This window comes from Rousettus aegyptiacus, unplaced genomic scaffold (genome assembly GCF_014176215.1).
Source record: "Rousettus aegyptiacus isolate mRouAeg1 unplaced genomic scaffold, mRouAeg1.p scaffold_m13_p_12, whole genome shotgun sequence".
Lineage (NCBI taxonomy): Eukaryota > Metazoa > Chordata > Mammalia > Chiroptera > Pteropodidae > Rousettus > Rousettus aegyptiacus.
This window is the reverse complement of record NW_023416287.1, coordinates 55,493,207-55,512,855: the sequence shown is the minus strand read 5'-3', so window position 1 is coordinate 55,512,855 and position 19,649 is coordinate 55,493,207. Positions and strand designations below refer to the sequence as shown.

At 39.7% G+C, this 19,649-nt stretch overlaps 1 protein-coding gene across 1 annotated transcript in view; it reads right to left on the bottom strand.

Moving 5' to 3' along the window:
* Positions 1-19,649, bottom strand: part of COLEC12 (collectin subfamily member 12) — a 171,200-nt gene that overhangs the window by 34,408 nt on the left and 117,143 nt on the right. Inside the window, exon 3 of the mRNA XM_016164546.2 lies at positions 5,727-5,849. Within this exon, the coding sequence (XP_016020032.2) occupies positions 5,727-5,849 (123 nt within the window). The remainder of the gene's footprint in view (positions 1-5,726; positions 5,850-19,649) is intronic.

Sequence of the window (19,649 nt, the reverse complement as noted above, 5' to 3'; positions counted from 1 at the left end):
GCCTCTGCAGTCTGGCCATCATGAAGTGTGCACACTGCACCACATGCTCTTTCTCACCCAAGCCTTACCATGTGTTCTTCTTTCCACCTAGAATGTTTTTTCCTGGCCTCTTCACCAAGCTAAGACCTACCTACTATTCAAGACTCAGCTCATCATTTCTTGTGGGAAGTCTTTACTGAAATACACTTTACAGAGTTCTCTTGGCAGGTTGTCCCTTTTTCATTGCAGGACTTCACTCTGTTGTCATGGCTTGTTTACTATAAGATACTTTAAGGCAGGAAAATTTGTATGCAGTTTTATTTACAGCTCTTAGCTCAATGTGTGGCACTTATAGGTGTTCAACACAAACTTGTTTATTATGCCATTTATTTAAATAAATGAGAACCTGCCTGCTGACTGCTGAAGCCTGTGAAAAATTGGTTGAGCTAGAGGTCAAGCAAACAAACTTACAAACCAACAAACCCAGGGGAGCCTCAGCACTGGAACGAGTATGGCATCTAGTTGAATAACTGTTGTTTTTTTTAATGACTATAGAAACAGAGGGGTATAGTTATGATAATCTGCACCTTAGAGTTGTCTGATGGGCATGTATACTCCTAATCCCTGTAAACTTGGAAGAACAAAATATTTCATCTGCATTTTAGCAAAGCTAATTTTTTAAAAATAAAATAGTCCATGTTTATAAGTTTAGGTTCACATTTCTGATCCTGAAATCAAAACATATGCCTCTGTCTGTCTTCAAACCACATGCAAGATCTTAAGTCCTGACTTTTTTCCTGGAAGCCAAAGAAACCTCTAAATATGCTGACAGGCAGTCATTTTCTACCTTCTCGAATTTTTCTTCCATTCTAGTTAAACAAACAAACAAACAAACAAACAAAAAACCAGAATAGTCATGGACAGATAATTCAGATTTGCATTGAATAAAAGGAATAAATATATTCATTAAAAAAAAACCTGTTAATTTTCTCTTTGGTGCAGCAAGGAAACTATTTGCCCACAAGTACTAATAAATTGGTTCCATGCACTGAGGCATGTGTCTGTGCTTAAAGCAGTATCTGGGTATAAAGTTGCAATCTTTAGGGTTGCAAAGCTGGCAGCTTGCTTCTTCATAAAAATACTATGCTGATGGAGATCCAGAATCTACACTTGCTGTAATAGCACACAGCATTTTCATTGATTTTTACTGTTAACTTATTAGCACAAATTCTAAGGATGGCAGAGCCATCCTTCCTTACTCTAGAAGCTCCCAGTCTATAAATGTAGACCTCAGTTTGTAGATTGTTCTCCTATGAGGAAAACAAACATGAAACACAGAAGGGTTACTAGAAGTCTGGCTTATCTCAGGCTCCCCTTTTCTAGAAATTGTTTCTTGACTGAATATTTTTCTTCAGAATATCAGTACTTTTGGTGTTATGCATGAAGAGTTGTCCCTCTTCAAGTACTCAAAGCCTAAATCTGTAAGATAATCTGACAATAATACTTTACTATCATTGGTATCATTCCTAGGTCTGGGCCACCAACTTGTTCCTTCCTTGTCTTGATTCTGCCCATCTTTTAAGGTCTACTCTAAATCTCATCACCCCATCATGCTAAGCCTCTTCTGGTGATTTGATTCCATACCCTCCCAACTGAACTGTTATCTGAATAGCAATAATAACAGCCTCTATTTATTGAGTGCTTACTCTTTGAAAGATGCACTGTACCATTGCTGCAGTTAATCTTTACAACTCTTATTTTACAGGTGAAGAAATTGAGGCTCAGAGATGTTCAGTAACTTTCCCAGAGTCACACAGCTTATAAGTGACTAAGTGGGATACCAGGCCAGGAGATCGAACTCCACAATCCATGCTTTCTCCATAAGTCCACATTGCCTCTCATTTACTATTTCTTTTTCCTAAATATGGTTTTCTCCAATAAAAATCCCTTTAGGGGTAGGATTATGTCTTCTTCATCTTCTCTTTACAGTCATCATTCTCGGATGTTTACTAAGCATCTGCTATGTACATGACATAGTACTAGACACTGAGGACATAAGAGACATAGCTCATAGCCCAGTCTTTGAGGATAGGGAACAAGAGCAGAACACAGAGATTCTGCCTGGCGCTTACGAGTGTCTATACTAGATGGACTATGGTACGCAGGGGGTAACACACCACCTCATTGGTAGCTGAAACTTCTCAGTAATAGCAACTACATTCCCTTGGAATGCAATAAAGACATTTCTACTTTGAATATTACTTCAGTTTTAATTACAAAAATACCAAAGATGTGGTTGTGGAGTGTAATCTTAGATTCCGACAACCACCACGCAGTGTGATTTGATGCACGTTTTGAAAGCCTACTTTGTCATTGCTACTTTGGCAGAGCTTAACAGGAAGGTATTCTATGACTAGGAATCTTGCATTAAAGGAGATTTTTACTGAGAAAGATTCAGACTTCTGTCTTCATTCTTTGTCCTAATTACCATAAATGCCTATAAGGCAGGACAACTGAGTAGGATTTCCCTGTACAGGGGAAACATGACCCATTGAACTAAGGAGATGGCTTCTGCCTTAGAAGCTCCACTGACTGATGATAAAAGCCCAGGGCACAGGATGTAACAAACTGCAACAGTCCAAGAAGTTACTTTCTGTAAAGCAGATGATGAGCCTCATGATCACAGCCATTGTACAGACCTATCTGGGTGTCTCAGCAGTTCTCTGAATTGTTCAGCAGATTCTCTAGAAGGAACTGAAGTCATATCCTAACTTAGCTACATCAGTGACATAAAAGGAGAAGTAAGGAACGATTTGAAGAAAACAGTATGAAGTTGCCTTTGCTAACTCCAGTAAATAAAGAAGTTTCTGTTTTATTTCTTTCAACTTCTCCTTCAGAGAAACATCTTCTTTCACTGAATATTTTTCTTTCTTTCCTTTTTTAATGCAGAGAGTTTCTCTAGACTTCAAAGGGAGATGTGTAAAGTGAGAAGTGAGTCTTATCTTTCTGCCTCTTACAATGTGGGGTCACCAGCATCTTATCAGCAAGAAAGAGGACTCACTGTATAAGAGAAAACACATCTGGAAAATATCAGCATTTTAGTTCATTAAGGCTGTGTTTGGAAACCCAAACTGCATGTTGTATTATCTTATTTTCATTCAGTAGAGGCCTAAGAGATGGGCACCTTGAAGGAGTGAAAAGATGGGCAAGACGGTCTTCCCACCTCCACTTATCTTGCTCCTTCAATCTCTTCTCTCCTTTGTCTTGGTCAAATCACATCCCCAGAGCAAGCCAGGCGATCTCCAGGATTTGGGGTTTCTAGGTAGGACTTTGAGTTGCAGCAATCCCCTAAGTGCAGATTAGCTTAGCTTAGAGGTTCCTGGACACAGACTGACTGCCTTTACAGAAGTAAGCCCAAATCTATAATTCACCCATCCTCTCAATAATTCATTCAGCAAATTTAAGTACCATGAGGCTAGGTGCTAGCGGGAGATATAACAAATAAAAGATAGTCTTTTGTCTCCATGGAACTTATAGTTTGGGTGGTGAGACAGACAAGCCCACTGGCCATAATGTTACAGTGTGGCGGGGGCTAAAAGTAAATAAAAGGTGCTATGGGATCAAACGGGAGGGCACCTAATTCAGCCTTCGTGGCTTCTTGTAGGACGTGTACAAGTGAGATGTGAAGGGAAAGAGGTCATTTAGGTGGAGCGCAAAGAAAAGGTCTTCTAGGCAAAAGGACCAGCACATGCGAACCAAGCCAGAGCTGAGAAGGGCTTTTCAATGTCATAACAATAGAGGGAGTGTCTGTTTTTAAAAAACAAACAAAAGAAGAAGAAAAATAATCCCCTCTCTTTCAGATCTTTCTGTATAATTTTGAAGGCATAAAATTCCTAGACCTATTTCCTTGCAGAAGTAAAAATTACAAAATACCATATGGTTGTATGCTCGTCAAAACTTTCTCATCTCCCGCTCAGTACTAAATGTTATCTTTCATGATATCACACAGCACTGATCTCTAAGGATACTTATGAAGTGGTTGTTTGATTCCTTTATCTGGCTGTGCTAGGAAAAGTCATGGAGAAGTGAGTAATGACCTAAATAACCTAGTAAAGGAGAAGAGTGTGAATTACCCAGGACATAAAAAACTCTCCTTTTCCCTAGTAGGTTCCCTCTCCCACCTCTGTCCAGCCCTTGCCATGATTTAATAGCCTGTCTTAAGCACTCACACTGTTAATCCTAGGTAAGATTAACTCATCACAAATGGATAAAATGACCTGGTAATTTCCCAAATTTTCATTGTTCAAATTCATCAGTCAGTACACTATAGGATGCACATAATTTTCCATGTATATGTCCTAGACTACACTGAGCATTTTTAACATATTTTCCCACTCTGATGGCTAGAGCTGTATAAACGCAGTTATGATAAAGGAAGGAATAGAGTGGTATAGCCACTTATCTGCTAGGACCAACTGCAGGACAGGTGGTTGAATTACGTCATCTTTGCTCATCCTAATGACCTTGAAAATTGGCATTATCACTGCCATTTTACAGATAAAAATTGGAAACCCTAAGAGGGTATGATTCATACCCAGGTTACATAGCCATACAAAGAACTTAGCATGATGCCTGGCATGCCAGCAAACACTTAACAAACACTCACAATTGTATTACAAATGGCAGAATCAATAACTGATCTTAGACCATCTGGCTCCAAAACCCATTCTTATTCCAATACACTATGCTTCCTCAGGAAACCACTAAATGCTGGGAGAGGTGGGAGGACTTACAAGTTGGGAATTCACATTAAATCTTCCACTCCTCAGGCCAAGCCCATGGGCCAAGGTACGGAGAAAGAAACGTGTGGGATTCTCCACTGTTAATCTGTCACTTCTGAGGAAAGGCAGCTTAGGTGGCTGTTGAGTGAAAGTTTTGAAGACCAGCAGATCTCACACCTGTCTCTTGCTGAAGCTAGACTACATGTCTGTCTCATGTATCTGACAGCAAGGCTCTCATGAATATTTCCTATAAAAGGGTTTATGTAGTTCATGATTCTGCATCATGACACCTTCTACCTGAGGTGTCTGGAACAGGTATGGGGCTTGGGGTGGGGGGCGCTTTGTCTGTGTGTCTGGAGGTTTTAGGCAAACATCTTCCACTGACCTTAAACCAGACACACTGAAAGAATGTCTAACATCCCATAAAGTATAGTTGAGGTAGTGGTGCCGTCTCTGTGTTTAATTTGTACAGGGCAATATTTTTATGGAGCTATATAAACAATACTGGCCACAGTAAATGTGCTGAAGAGAAAAAAGGAAATTAATTGGCCAGTCCCTGGGTAAAATAAGTCTTATATCTCTGGAGATCTTATGTTTGGCTTTTACTCTGTCAATATAGTTCTCCTGTGTGCTGACTCCAGGGTTTCCACAGGGCCTCTTAGAGATAAGATGAAAAAAGACAGAGGAAGAGGGAGTAGCTGGAAATAGGTGGGAAAAAAAACAACGAAGACAAAAAATCTTTATACCTGATAGAGGGTCATTATTACTGCTGAAATAAGTCAAAAAGAATTGCTACTTTCCCCCTTTCAGGTCCCACAGCCACAAGAAGCTCAAGACACAAAGATGGAGCTTATGATGTTGCTTAGTTTTGCATCTGAGTTGTATTCATGAACTACTTCATCCTTGAAAACATGGTTTTTTCACATGAAGTTAATTAAGGGAAACTTGCTATCTGAAAGTACTTACCTTTGTATCCCAAAATGGCTACCGTGATTGTTAGCAAGGCACACAAAATGTATAATAATATGATAGAAAACTTCAGTGCCCAGTTATTTTTACATTTGGTACATTGTGTTCCTTCCTGAATACCTGTAAGAGAAGTCGAATTTTAATAATAGTGACCAAAAACATTACTTCAAAAAGTACCTTTTTGAATTTTAGTTTAAATATTACAACTAAAAATAATGTTTTATATATGTCTCATTACAGGATGAGTGGCATTTTAAAATTAAATATATTCACCACTTAAGCAACACAAGTACTTTACATATTACCATTATATTGTTATAATCGTATTTAATGTGATTTGAAAATAGCACATAACTTTCATAAAACTTTCAAACCAAATTTCACTCTAGTAATTGCAATTAATATTTCAATAAAAATATCTACAGGACAAAAGATTTTAAATATCTAAATTCACTTGTTTTAGCCATTATTGAACCTACAGCAGTTCAAACATAATCAACCAAAAAAAAAAAGTTGACTTGTCCCTTCGTGTTTATTTCAGTGGTATACTATAGCTAGTTCCTTCTGGTTTGCAAGAGTCGATTGTTAAATTTGTAGGAATTTGGGAAGCTGACTATTAAACTGTTGGCAGCTCGAAATTAGTCCTGGAGAGAATATTTACATGATTATTTCCCCCCGCCCCTGCTCCAAATCGGTTTATAAACATGCCACTGGCTATAAATGTACTATAACCTGTAGCAGACAATACAGGTAATTTTATGATTAAAATGCTCAATACATAACCATTTTTATATATTACATACATACAGTAAACCAACACTGGAACAGCTAGAAAAACCAGATATGTTTTTGATAAGAGGAGGTAGACTGCTCACAGTTCAACTTTTTGAAAAACATTCTAGTCTAAGCGGTAAACCCAAGTGACTCCAGAAACAAATCCATGAAAGGGAACTTACCATTGGATTGATGAGAAACATAGAAGATGAAGACTATGAACATTTTAATGTGAAAATCACATTGTAACAAGTACAGAGAGATTCTTTCTTTCCCTGACCTATTTCCCTGTGTGTCAACAGTGCATAAAGGGCTGATCTCCCATAACTGTGCTCAATAACTTTTGATGGGCAGGTCGTGAGGATTAAGCCACAGCCCACGTTTCTCTCTTGTGGTTGGTAATTTTATGCATTGTGCCTTCTTCCATGAAAAGAGCTCTTCAGCTTTGTTTAATGCAAAATTATGAGAGACACAGCATAGAAAAATGGCCCAGATTTAACTTTCAGGGGTTTAACATCAAACCCTTGATGTTCTAAGCTAGAGAGCCAAGGGGGAGGAGGCTGAGTCTGTCTGTTCCATGACTTAGAACAGTGATTCTCAAACTCTGGGACACATCAGACTCACTTGAAGAGCACGTTAAAACACAACATTTCTAATTCAGGAGGTCTGAGAAAGTGCCTGAGAATCTGGATTTCCAACATGTTCCCAGGGGATGCTGATATTGCTAGTCTGGGGACCATGCTTAAGAATGGTGCTGCTCAAACCATAATGTGTTTACAAATTCCATTGTTCAAATGCAGATTCTGATTCACCAGGTCGGAGGTGGGAGCTAAGATTCTGCATAAAGTCCAGGTGATACTTGGTCAGAGAAAGGCTTTGAGGAGGAAAGGTTTGGTTTAGAAGATGGTCATGCAGGATTGACATTTGGTTAGCCAATTCCTTAAAGGTAAAGCTGTAAAATCAGAGTCACTGATCTAACAGACTAGAGTAAACGAGCTTCTTTGCATCACAGTTTTCCCATTTCTTTTACTTCTTTTCCTTCCGTCCTCCTCTAACTGCCACCTGGATATGTCAGCAGCACCTCTCATGTCCAAAATCACTATTGGTATTAACCCTGCCTAACCAGATCTCAAACTTCCACCCAACTTTCCTATCCAATGTAAAAACTGCTACTAACCCAATTCCCCAGGTGGTTAAACTCAAAGACACCCTGAAGTCTTTTGTACTCATTCTCTAATTCATTCAGTCACTAGGCCCTGCTAATCTTCTTGTGGGATAGTTTTGTCATGATTATCTCATCTGTAGTTTATTGCTGTTCATTTACTGCCTACTCTGTACCAAGTTCTAAACTAGGTACTTTACACACAGCATTTTTAATCCATATATTAACCCCTGAAGGACGCAGGCAGTGAGAGCTGAAATAATATTCTATAGACATCACAGCCAGGATTCAAACCTGGGTCTGTCTGACTCAAAAATCCATGATCTCTCCACTATGCCATGGTACCTCTGTCTGGGATTCTTTCCTCTCCATTTCCATTGTCACCATCCTAGTGTGAGATTCTTTAATCTCAGTGGAAGAGCCTCTACCATTCTCACTGGAATCCAGCCCCACCCTGTACTAAAATACTGCTATCCTCATGGCAATGCCAAAAAGAAAAAAACGAAAACATCAAAAATCTTCAACAGCTTATTCTGAACTAAGGATGAACACACACACACACACACACACACACACACACACACACACCCTCTATCAGCTCTTAGGTTCTTCATAATCTGACAGTTTAAAATCAGACTCTTCATATCCAGTTAGGGTAAAAATATTTTTTGGATTTGGAAAGGAAGTAGTATAGGTAAACCCACAAACATGCCACGTTTCATGTTCAGAAACAATAAACTTACTTTGGTAGTGAGGGATGACAGAAACACATGCTGACTGACCTCCTGTGGAAAGACTAAATGACACTTTTATAGTTGAGTTGGGGTTGGAGTGGGGCAGTCATTCCTTTTGGATTTTAGGACCATGATCGGTGAGCTCTTTACATGTCTCCAGCGCTATTTCTTACATTCCATTAGAAGAGCCTCAGAAGATTTGATCAGAGCAGAGATTACAGTATAGAATCTAGGGCTAGAAGGTTGCTTAGCGGTCATCTGGTCAAGCGTTACTGTGTTATTAATGGGGAAAGTGAGGCCAGCAAGATAAAGCAGAATCAGAAGCCACATCAGAAGCCGCACGTCCTGATTTCAATGCAGGAGCCCTTCCCTCCCATCCTGGCCATGTGTGCTAGCACTGTGTTTGCCACTGAACATCTCATACATGGGATATTTGTGCAGATCTGATCCAGACAGTTGTCAGTGGTTCACATTCTGAAGAACAGTCACTTCCTCACGATGTACATTTCTCATTACTGACTATATCAGCATTTAATCAATATCAGATGGCACCACCTGACCTCCTTTTCCACTTGACACACTTTCTCTTTCTTGTTTTTTCTCTACCCTCCCAGACGTATTTTTAATAAGAATTCTGTTTTATCTTTCTCTCTCTGCCCTCCGCTGGGAGGACATCTGGCCAAACATAGGAATGCCTACTACAAAGAAACCCTGCTGGCTCATGTAGCTGGGGGACCCTTCCTCCTTGAACCTGGATGGTCACAAAAAACATTCAAGAGAGATACCCCCCTGTTACCAGCCTTTGTAGTATTTGTTTTCTTAGCATTACTTTCCAGAGACTAGGGACTCTGTTCCCATTGGAGGGGGTGGGGTAGGAAGGCCAAAGGAATGGATCTGCAAAGTGCTGTGGATAAGAGATTCTAGTGCAGGAAGTGAAGCAGTTTTACCCCCTTACCTACCACCAAGAGATCCAGCTTATCAAAAAAACCTGGCCCAAACAGCACATTTGTAATTCAGCAGGCCACAGGCAGAGCATGCCTGCAGGTTCCATGCCTTTGCATTCGTTATCTCTCTTGAGCTATCTCCCATTGAACTTGATTCTTGGCTCATGTTCTGAATGTATTTGCTCATGTCCAAATCTTTATTATACAAAAAAACGTTGTGGGGCCAAGTGAAACCAGAATCACTCCGGTTAACTCCTTAAGTATTCTATGGAAGTTCAGAATAGGCTGACAATTTGGTCCCCAGTGCCCAAACTCAAAGTTCCCTGTGTTGCCCTGTTTCCAATAACACATGTTTAAAGTAAGAGGAGTGGGAGTTGGATGGGGCCACCAATCTGGGGGCGGTTAGTCGGTTGGAGAGAATAACCGAAACACTGCAGGAATGACAGTGCAGACGGCCAGAAGAATTCACCAGCAAGGAGAATTCCTTTCTGCTGTGGTTCCCCATAAAGAGCCCTCCCAAGTGCTGTGGTCCAGGCTCCAATCCAGTCTGTTTTTCCAACCTTTTTGGAAAACAAAAGAGTTTCCTTCAGTATCAGAATTTTCTGCCATGTACATCATCGGAGGGCTTGTCTGTTAAAATGGACATGTACTGGTCAGTCCCCTTCCTTGTTAGGTGAAGGTTGGCACCATGGGTGAGTGTGGGGCTCTTCTGGGCAATCTTAATTACCACAAGTGTCTAGAGCTCAGTGGTGCTGCCATAAAGATCATGTTACCGAAGAGGAACTTCAAAAAAGCTGATAGATTGCAAAATCCAGAAAACCCCAGGTTTGGATCTGAGATTTGCAGTGACCTTTTCATGTGGTTTTTTTATAGTTATTAATCTACTGTCTGGTGGCATATATTCCCATAAGCCCATGAGAATAATTTGGCTCTAACAGTAAAAATGATGATTCAAATAAATTCCTATAATTACAATGCCCTCAAAAGCAACAAAACAGTAAGAGTTAACATCCTGGTAAGTTATTTGGACGTTATACAGTTTTGCTAGAAAAAAAAGTTAAATACATAAAACACTTTATCCCACAAATCAAGATTTTCCTTATTATAAAGGCTATTTACTAAATGATGGGATATGATTTAGTTAGTAAAACTTTTTTTATTAATTATAATTTAGTTCCCCAAATACAAATCCCAGCCCTTGACACCTTATTATGCCAAGTTTCCTAAACAATGTGGAGAACCATAAAAATGAAAGCAGAACAAGAATTGGTAATGAAATAACTTTCTATGCAAAATAAATGAAGCCCTACAGCATCTCTGTATTTAGAGAGATGCATGCACATAAGAAAATTTAGAAGTTTTATGAATTCAAAATCTTTAGCATTCATTCTGAACTTATACTGTGCACATTTACCAAGCGTATAATTTTTTCATTAAAGAATTTTCATATATATATATGTATGTATATATACACACATCTCTCTCTATATGTGTGTGTGTGCGTGTGTGTGTATACACGTATGCAAATATATGTGTGTGTATACACACACAAACGCATATATATAAAGGCAATAAGTTCTGATTTGGTTTTTAACTTTTAAAATGAGTATGTATTATTTTTTAAAACTTATGATTCATGTCTTGCCTACTAAAAACATATTGTTGTAGGCAAAAGCCAGATGTAATGATGCCACTCAGAATACATAGTATTTACTAGAATATATACTGTCTCAAAAGAATGTCATTATTTTCTCTTTGTGGCTTTTATAATAAGAAATCCTTTATTATATGAACTGTACACAAATGCTTTCAATTCTCAGAAAAGGAATCTTCTCTCATTGGGGAGCTCAATCATCACATCTCTCACATTTGTCTCTCCTCACTGGCCCCTTTTCTCTTGGCTCTCTTCCTATTCATTTTATTCTATGGGCACAGAGGGAACTGTCAACAAACCTGATGATACATTTCGACAATCCTGACTGCTTCATTATCGGGCACTGCCAAACAATGTCCTTATGTGATTAGAGACTGAATCTTTTAGTTAAAAAGACTCATGAACATTCAGTTCCAGCTTGGGCCACCAGAGTCTATTGTATAATTGAACAGACACTTGCACTACCCAGGTATTTGGAGGAAGGCCACTAGACATTTGTTTAGTAGGTGAGAGTTTGCTACTGCTGCCAATGCAAAAAGGAATTGTTGAGGAAGGCTGTCATTACAGGCACTCCCACCTGGTTACTTACAATCCCTTTAATAATCCTGCAAAGTAGGAACTGACCTTAATTTTATACATTTTAGGAAAGTGGATGACAAAGAGGCTGATTATTCAAGCCAGTGAGTAGCTGAGCTGAGGGTTAGACCCAGATTTATCACACATTGCTTATCTAAGTTTATTGACTTCCAGAAGTGGAAAGAAAAACAAGATTAAGGATGGCTAACAAGATAAACTTACAAAGCTGACAGGTTAAGCTTCTAGAAGTGTTACATCAAAATAAAGGGGTGCAGAAATATCCTTCAAATGTTGACAGAAAAGAACAGTAAAATTAAGTTCCCAGTAACTGAACTATTACAGGTCTGAAGCTTCTATAGGCTGTAATTACTTACTATTCTGTGGTGACATACTTGAGCAGCAAGTTAATTCTACCCTAAATAAATGCTCATTATCTCTGTGAGAGGTCAGGACTGGGTTGGAGGTTTGGCTGGTAAGGTCTGTGAGCCCCTCAGGGAAATCATCCTCCAATGGTGATGGAACTTTTGGAATGGGGTAGGCCAGGAAGAGAAGGTAGCTTTAAAATTTCAAGGCAACCATGGGACATGGAGGGGCCTTGCTCAGTGTAAGCTTGAAATCAAAACCAGTTGGCTGCCCCATTGAGTTTTCTTCTGAAGTTCTAGTACACTGAAATAGGAACCTCAAAAGTCAGTCTCTAATGGTTCATTCAACAGTAGATGCAAACATCTGCTGGTGATTCAAGATTTCAGGAGTTAAGTGAGATGAATTAGTGGAAAGGAAGGAGGTGAAAGAATTTATTCAATGGTGACAAAAAATTTATCTCTAGTCTCTTTAGCCCCTTTTTAAAAAGCTGCCTGGAGCACATCATAAAAAACAAATCTTTTTGCAAATACCAGTTTGATCTCATGGTAGTTCCCTGCTGCCATAGTAACAGTCCCTGGAGGCTCAATGCACACTCTGAGATGCGCACCAGCTAGCACCCTCTGACCATATGTGCTCTCAGAACCTCAGGTCCTAGAGGAGTACCAGCAGTCTTCTCAGCCAATGTCCATCTTACCAGTGAGGAAACTGCAGCCCAGTGAACTCCACTGCCCACTCTGCTTACATATAGGCCAGCCCTGACTTGAAGACTCAGGCTTCTGGATTCTCCACCAGAGTTTTTCAGACATCAAAACACTGCCTACTTCAACACACTTCTTTCTTACTACATCCCATTTATTCAAGAAATAAGTATGGAGCACCTACTACGTACCAGGCACTCGGTATAATGATGAACAAAACAGACAACAATATCTGCCCTTATGGCACTTATGCCCCAGTGGGTGGATATTTTAATATGTTAGAAGGTAACAAATGCTATAGAGAAAAACAAAGCAAGGAATGAGCAAAAGGTATGTGGGGGAGAGATTGATGGCCATTTTAAATAGAGTGGTCAGAGAAGGCTTCAAAGAGTAACGTTTGAGCAAAAGCTTGAAGGAGTGCAGAAAGAGCATGGGGGCTCTGGGCAGAGTGCTCAGCGCACTCACTGAAAATTTGCTCATTTCCTTTCTGGGTCTTGAGATTCGTCCTCCTCTTCCCTGCCACACTCTTCCTCTCTATCAAAGGACTTCTTTTAAAACCTTACTCACACATAGGTTGGCTATTGCAAATAAGGCTGCAATGAACATAAGGGTACATATATATTTCCGAATAAGTGTTTTCATATTCTTTGGATAAATACCCAGAAGAGGAATTGCTGGATCCCATGGTAGTTCTGTTCTTAATTTTTTGAGGGAGCTCCGTACTGTTATTCATAGTGGCTGCACCAATTTACATTCCTTTTCTCCACATCCTTGCCAGCATGTCTCATCTCGTCTTTTTGATAAGTGTCCATCGATGGATGAATAGATAAAGATACTGTGTGTGTGTGTGTGTGTGTGTGTGTGTGAGAGAGAGAGAGAGAGAGAGAGAGAGAGAGAGACAGACAGAGAGAGAGAGAGACAGAGAGAGAGAGAGAGAGAGAGAGAGAGAGAGAGAGAGAGAGAGAGAGAGAGAGAGAGAGATAGAGAGAGAGGGAGGGAGGTAGGAGACTGGAATACTCCTCTGAGATAAGAAAGATGAAATACTGACATTTGCAACAATATAAACGGATCCTGAAGATATTACGTTAAGTGAAATAAGTCAGACAGAAAAGAACAAAAACCACATGATTTCCACTCATATGTGAAATATAAAACAAAATGGTAACAAACAAAACAAAAACAAACCCATAGATACACATAACAAAATGGTGCTTACCAGAGGGGAAGAGGTTGAGGGGAAGGCAAGGTGGGTGGAGAGGGTCAAACATATGGTAACACATGGAAACTAGATTTTTGATGGTGAGCATGCAATAGCGTATACAGATATTGAATTATAACACTGTACACCTGAAATCTCCATAGTGTTATTAACCAATGTTACCTCAATAAAAACAAAAGAAAACACACACAAAAAACTTGCAAATTTCCTCCTCAATGAACCTTTTCCTAATTAGCCTCCCCTCAAGCCCACCTTGGCCCGCATCCCTTTAGCATCTATGATTCACAATGCATAAATCTATGTTCATTTGAGTGTCTTTCGAATAATTCAAACGCCATCTTCATGGCTACCACCTCCTATAGGTACAGGAATTTAATTTTCCAGCAGATTATTTTTTCATTTCTCTAATACTGTGTATGTCATGCTGTTTTCCAAACATCTGACCGGAGTGTAGATCACGGCAGTGGGAAAAGCGGGCTCTGTCACTCTCTCAGTGAATCTCCCTCACACAAGTTAGAAGCAGTGAACCTCCCCTAGCTCTCAGGTGTGGGAATTTCACAACCTTCTCTCCCACCTTTTCGTCCAGACTTGTAGGTGACGAGGGACATGCTGATCTCACTGTCCTGTAGGCCAGTGTGTACGCGTCCTGGGAGAGGCATTCAGCTCAGAGGCCTGACGGTCAAAACTCAGACACACAGAACACCTAACTCCCAAACAATCAGGAACCCAGGGCCTGAAATGAAGAATTTTCTGCTCACTACAGGAGATGGGGAGCACAGTGGGATATACTAATCAAAGGTGTCTTTTAGACATTGCCCCAGACTGAAACTAACCCAAGATCTGAAGCGGCACAGAAGCATTTCTACATTTTGTGTCTCTCAGCACTCACAAAGGTAAATCTGACAGGGCAAAGATGAGAAAAGTGAACCCATAGCCCAGCACGTGCCTTGAGTGTTGTTGCTTTAAAAAGTGTCGCTTGAGGGGCAGCTGAGGAGCTAACGTAGTGATGATGGGACCCCTGCTGCGCTGAGCAGGCGGACGAGTCTCAGTTGATGGCAGTGTATTTGTTGTTCATTGCAGAAGCAGTGTTGGGGCATGTGGAAATTATGCTGTGGAGCAGGTGCTGGCAAAATAAAAAAGACTAAATCCACTATCTCTCACATACTTACTAGATTTTTAAAAACCAACAGTACCAGTGTTTTGATGAAAAAAAAGGGGGGGCCTCAATATAAATGAAAATATCAATCAGCCCAACAGACATTCCTCATTCCTCTATAAATATGTGTTTTTTACTTTCTTCATATGAAGACTATATTTGAGGACACTTAAATGAAGCTAAAAGTGAGCTAAAACAGTGACAGATTTGATCGTCGGTGTTTTAAAATAATTATTCTGCAATGAATGTAGCCTGAGTTCTGAACCTTAATGAAAAAATGAGTCAACTGACTTGAAATGGCCCAAATGAAGAAAAGTTGGCAAATAAATAATAAGGGAAATGGAAGGAACCTGTTTTACAGACTACTGGCCCAGTCATGAGAATGTGGCCTCCAGATTTAGTGAAGAGCTAGCTGCCCATTCACCAGCTTGTTATTCACGCTTGTTATTAAAACTGGACAAAGGACTGAGAGAAAAAAATTTTTTCATGGGGCAGACAGCTATGGTTATACGGGTCAAAGGAATAAAATTGGAAAATAAAAATGGAAAACTACTACACGAAAAAGTCAGAGGGCATTCAGTGAGTTATAATTGAATGCAAAGTAAATGGAAAGTGTATGCATATTAAATTTTCCATGCCTTTGTAAACTGTTCATAAAGGACAGAGTTAAATTTAGGAAATTGTTTAAAACTGAGATAACTAGGTAAAAAAATAAGTACATATATTTGTATATACACATATGAACTTTCTTCAGACAGCAGAGATGTTTAAAGAAAAGGATTTCTAAGTCAAAATTCAAATTTTTGATTTCCCATAGATTTCTCAGGATCATGCTAGAGCTAGCTTATATTGACTGGTGAGAACCAACTGTTTATATCTCATCACAATTCCATGTTCCGTGACTTTATCAACCTGGTGCAACTGAGCCATCACATTTAAACAAATCAAACAACTGCTCTGTCCATATTGAGTAATCACCTGAGAAGTTTGGAGTCACTGGGCATGGTGGAGAACATACTGGACATTTGTTCCTTTCTCCCCATTGAAATTAGAGAGATCTTATATGCATTCTTGTTAGTGATATTTGTGCACATTGGATGTTTTGAATTTAAAACTTCCATGGAAGCTTGATAAATTTCAAATTCATAATCTCTGTGGGGTGAGATAATCTTAGATTCTCAGTGAAGCTGAAAATGTTTAGGGTTCAATTCCCAACTGTCTATTAACTTCATACCTTGGATACAGGTTTGACTTAACTCTGACCAACTACACCAAAAGGGAACTTCCTTCTCGTGGGACTAGCCTGATCTGTCATCCACCTGAAGTTAGTGCGGCAGAGTGGGGCAGTGGTGAATCTGCCTAAGGACGGGCGGTTGTGAAGGACATATTTAGCTTCAGATGGAGTAATCACCACAGAGGAAGGGATTTCGAATGACAAAGAGAAGATACTCTCTTTGCCTCCTACAATCACATAGGGATTAAAACTCCACCTGCTAGGCAGAAAAAAATCTGAGTCCAAAGGAGCATAAAGCCTCTGTATGTTCACAAGATGCACAAATGTCTGTGATAGCTATAATCAGACCCAGAGACAGAAATATCGAAACATTAGAAATACACTAGTGGGCTGCGAATAATGGAGGCAGAATGCCTTTTAACCTTCACCTTTTATAGCACATTAGCTCTGGCCCATTATTCAATGGAGACCAGAGATGCAGAAAATATATACACAATCTCGCATGATATAAAATTCTTAGGGCAAAATCACTTAATTGTATTTTATGCTCAGAAAAATAAATTTTATTTCTGAATTAGGGTTATAAATTAGCTAAACAAGGTTTTCTCCACTACCCCAGTGAATGGAATTTGGAATTAGTATCAGAATTACTCTAATAGGAATAACTTATGTATTTGATGTCTAGTTTGTAGTTTATATTTGTTCGCATTAATTTCATAGTTTAGAACATACTGTGAGTTCATTGCTTATTATTCTTTAAAACATCCTGTGATCTCTCCCAGTTCAGAAGTGCTTGTCTTGAGTGGCCACTACACGATGGGATGTCAGGGATAAACTTGGCTTGGCAGACCAAGGATGCACATAACTTCTGGAATATGGCCTGAGCAAGGCTCTTTCTTCTTGGGGCAGCAAAACTTCCCAACCCTACTGCTGGAAAAGCCACTCGAAGCTCAGATCCTATTGATGATGGGCCAGCAGCGTCACCTTACAAACACAAAGAGAATGCAATTTCATCACCCTCACATTATACATGGCTCCAAAGAGGAACTGAAAAAGAAGGATTCACTGGTTCACGAAATGTCTGTTTCTAAATGAGAAATAAAATAAAGTCTGGACTTTACAGCTCCAGTTACTATGCATGTTCCTTCCTGCCGGCAAGCAGTTGTGTTCAGCAGCAAAGCTAGCAATGACAACCAACCACCTGTAAATACAACCTAATGGCTGCCCTGAAATAATCTGTCACTTTATACAGCACTTAGGGGAAACAACACCTAATAAACAACACCTAGTAAAGGAAAGGAACATACACTATAGTAAAAGGAAAAATCCCACTTACAACCGTGGTTATGATAGTGCTTATAAAATTAGAAGCACTAATTTATTAGGGGATACAGAGCCCCAAATGTCTGTGTGATTGTATACTTACTAAGTCTTATCTATAGAACTACTGCATGGAAGTAAATCTTGGCTTTGAGTTTGGTGGGAAGAGCCTTCTATTTCTGCTCTTGCTTATTACTTCTCAGATACACACCACAACTGGGCACAAAGCAACTGAGAGAAATGTTTATTAAGTGGAGGTGGAAAAGGCAAGGGCTCTGGGGCTGAGGGAAGGCCCCTCCTCACCACCTTTCAAAGGCTTCTGCTGTAAAGGCCTAGGGTGAATGGACAGGATCACAGAGTAGGGGATAGAATTTTTTTAAAAAAATTCTTTTGAGAGGAAGAGAAAAAACATTTGTGATTATCTAGGAAGGAGAAAGGGAAAAGCTGTGGCAACAGGGAAATGAGAATAAACAACATTAACGACATAGACTGTAAGGAAGGTTCCTACCACTGAGTCACTGCATCCTAACGAGCTAGGAGGCCCTGAGGAGGCGTGTCTGCGCTTCCTCACTGGACATGGAGATGATACGGATTATTTGTTAGTAATGAAGAGCAGGTTCAGGAGAGTAAGGGAAAACAAACTAGAGCACAAAATGAATATTTACACAACAGTCATATAAAATTACTTAGACATCTAGGGCAAAATTAAGCAAGTATGCCACATAAAGAAATGAGAACCAATCTAACCTCCACTGCTAAAATGCAGTGATTCTTACCATTGCATTGCATATCTGAAACTTACTGGATTTTGTTAACCAATGTCACCATAAAAAAAAAAAAATCTAGTGATTCTTATTTCTCAGATGGCCAACACCAAGGTTTCATGTCTGCACACTTGGTCTGCAGAGCAGAGCAGGACTCTGGCCCTCATTCTGCCCTCCTCCCTGTCATGGCCAGGTACCTTGAGTGGCACCAAAACTGGGAACCAATACTGTGACCCCACCCACCTGTCAGCTGCCCTTCTCTTATACCCTGCACTCTAAACAAACTCTTATATTGGTGTAGAGGTGGGTATAAAATAGTTTCCTACCTATACCATTTTGAAGGGTATACCTGACACTGTTATTTATTGATAATGGGTAATATATTTACACACAGTGTTGAGCAGCAAAGATTCAAGGGCATATCCCAAATGACTTTCTGCCAAGGGGACATTTTATGTTGTTCCTCATGAATAGAGAATGCATTTTTTAGTCTCATCTTTCAGTAGAAAAGGGCTCTAGTCAAAGAAGTGAAGCCTTCTCCCATCTTGAAAGGAAATGGAGATTACACCTCTGTAGCAAAAGAGAATGAATTCCTCTGAGAGACGGGTACTGTTAAATTAAACAAGGGGCCATCAGACTGAGGTGGCTCTAATGCTATGGTGACCTACTAAGCAAACCAAGACCTAAGCCTGTAAATGCCTGAAGGTTACAAAATTGAAACTTAAGGATGACCAGTCACAAAGAGCCAACTAGGCTTTAAGCTCTAGCCAATCAATAATATCCTTTTATTTGCTTCTGCACTTTCTCTATATGTCTTCTCCCTGGACCCTGCCAGCAGAGCGCTTCTAACCACTTCAGGTTTGCTGCTGCCTGATTAGAATAAATTTTTGCTCAAAATAAACCTTTATGATTCTTAATATGCCTCAGTCTATCTTTTAACAGTATATTTGAGGTAGAGAGCAGACTATGGCTCTCTTGTGACCAGGACAAAACTGAAACATTGGCAGTGGTGGCACACAGGAACACAGCCTGAATCCAGAGCAAGGGTACTTTTCATAGTTTTCCTCATTTTTAATTTCTGTCTTGATGACAAATGCCAAGTTTCTGTCTGATTGAAACACAGACAGACTTCTGTTTTATAATTATATTGATGATCTTATCTACTTATCAAATATAAGCGTATTATATTTGATCATGTTTCTGACAGTAACACTTTTTCCCCTCCACAGTGATAAGGGTGCATGTTGATGCTTCTGACCCTGCCATGAGAAGCAGACATCTCCAGTGAGGCTCAACAGTGGGTGAAAGGGCAGTGTGGACAT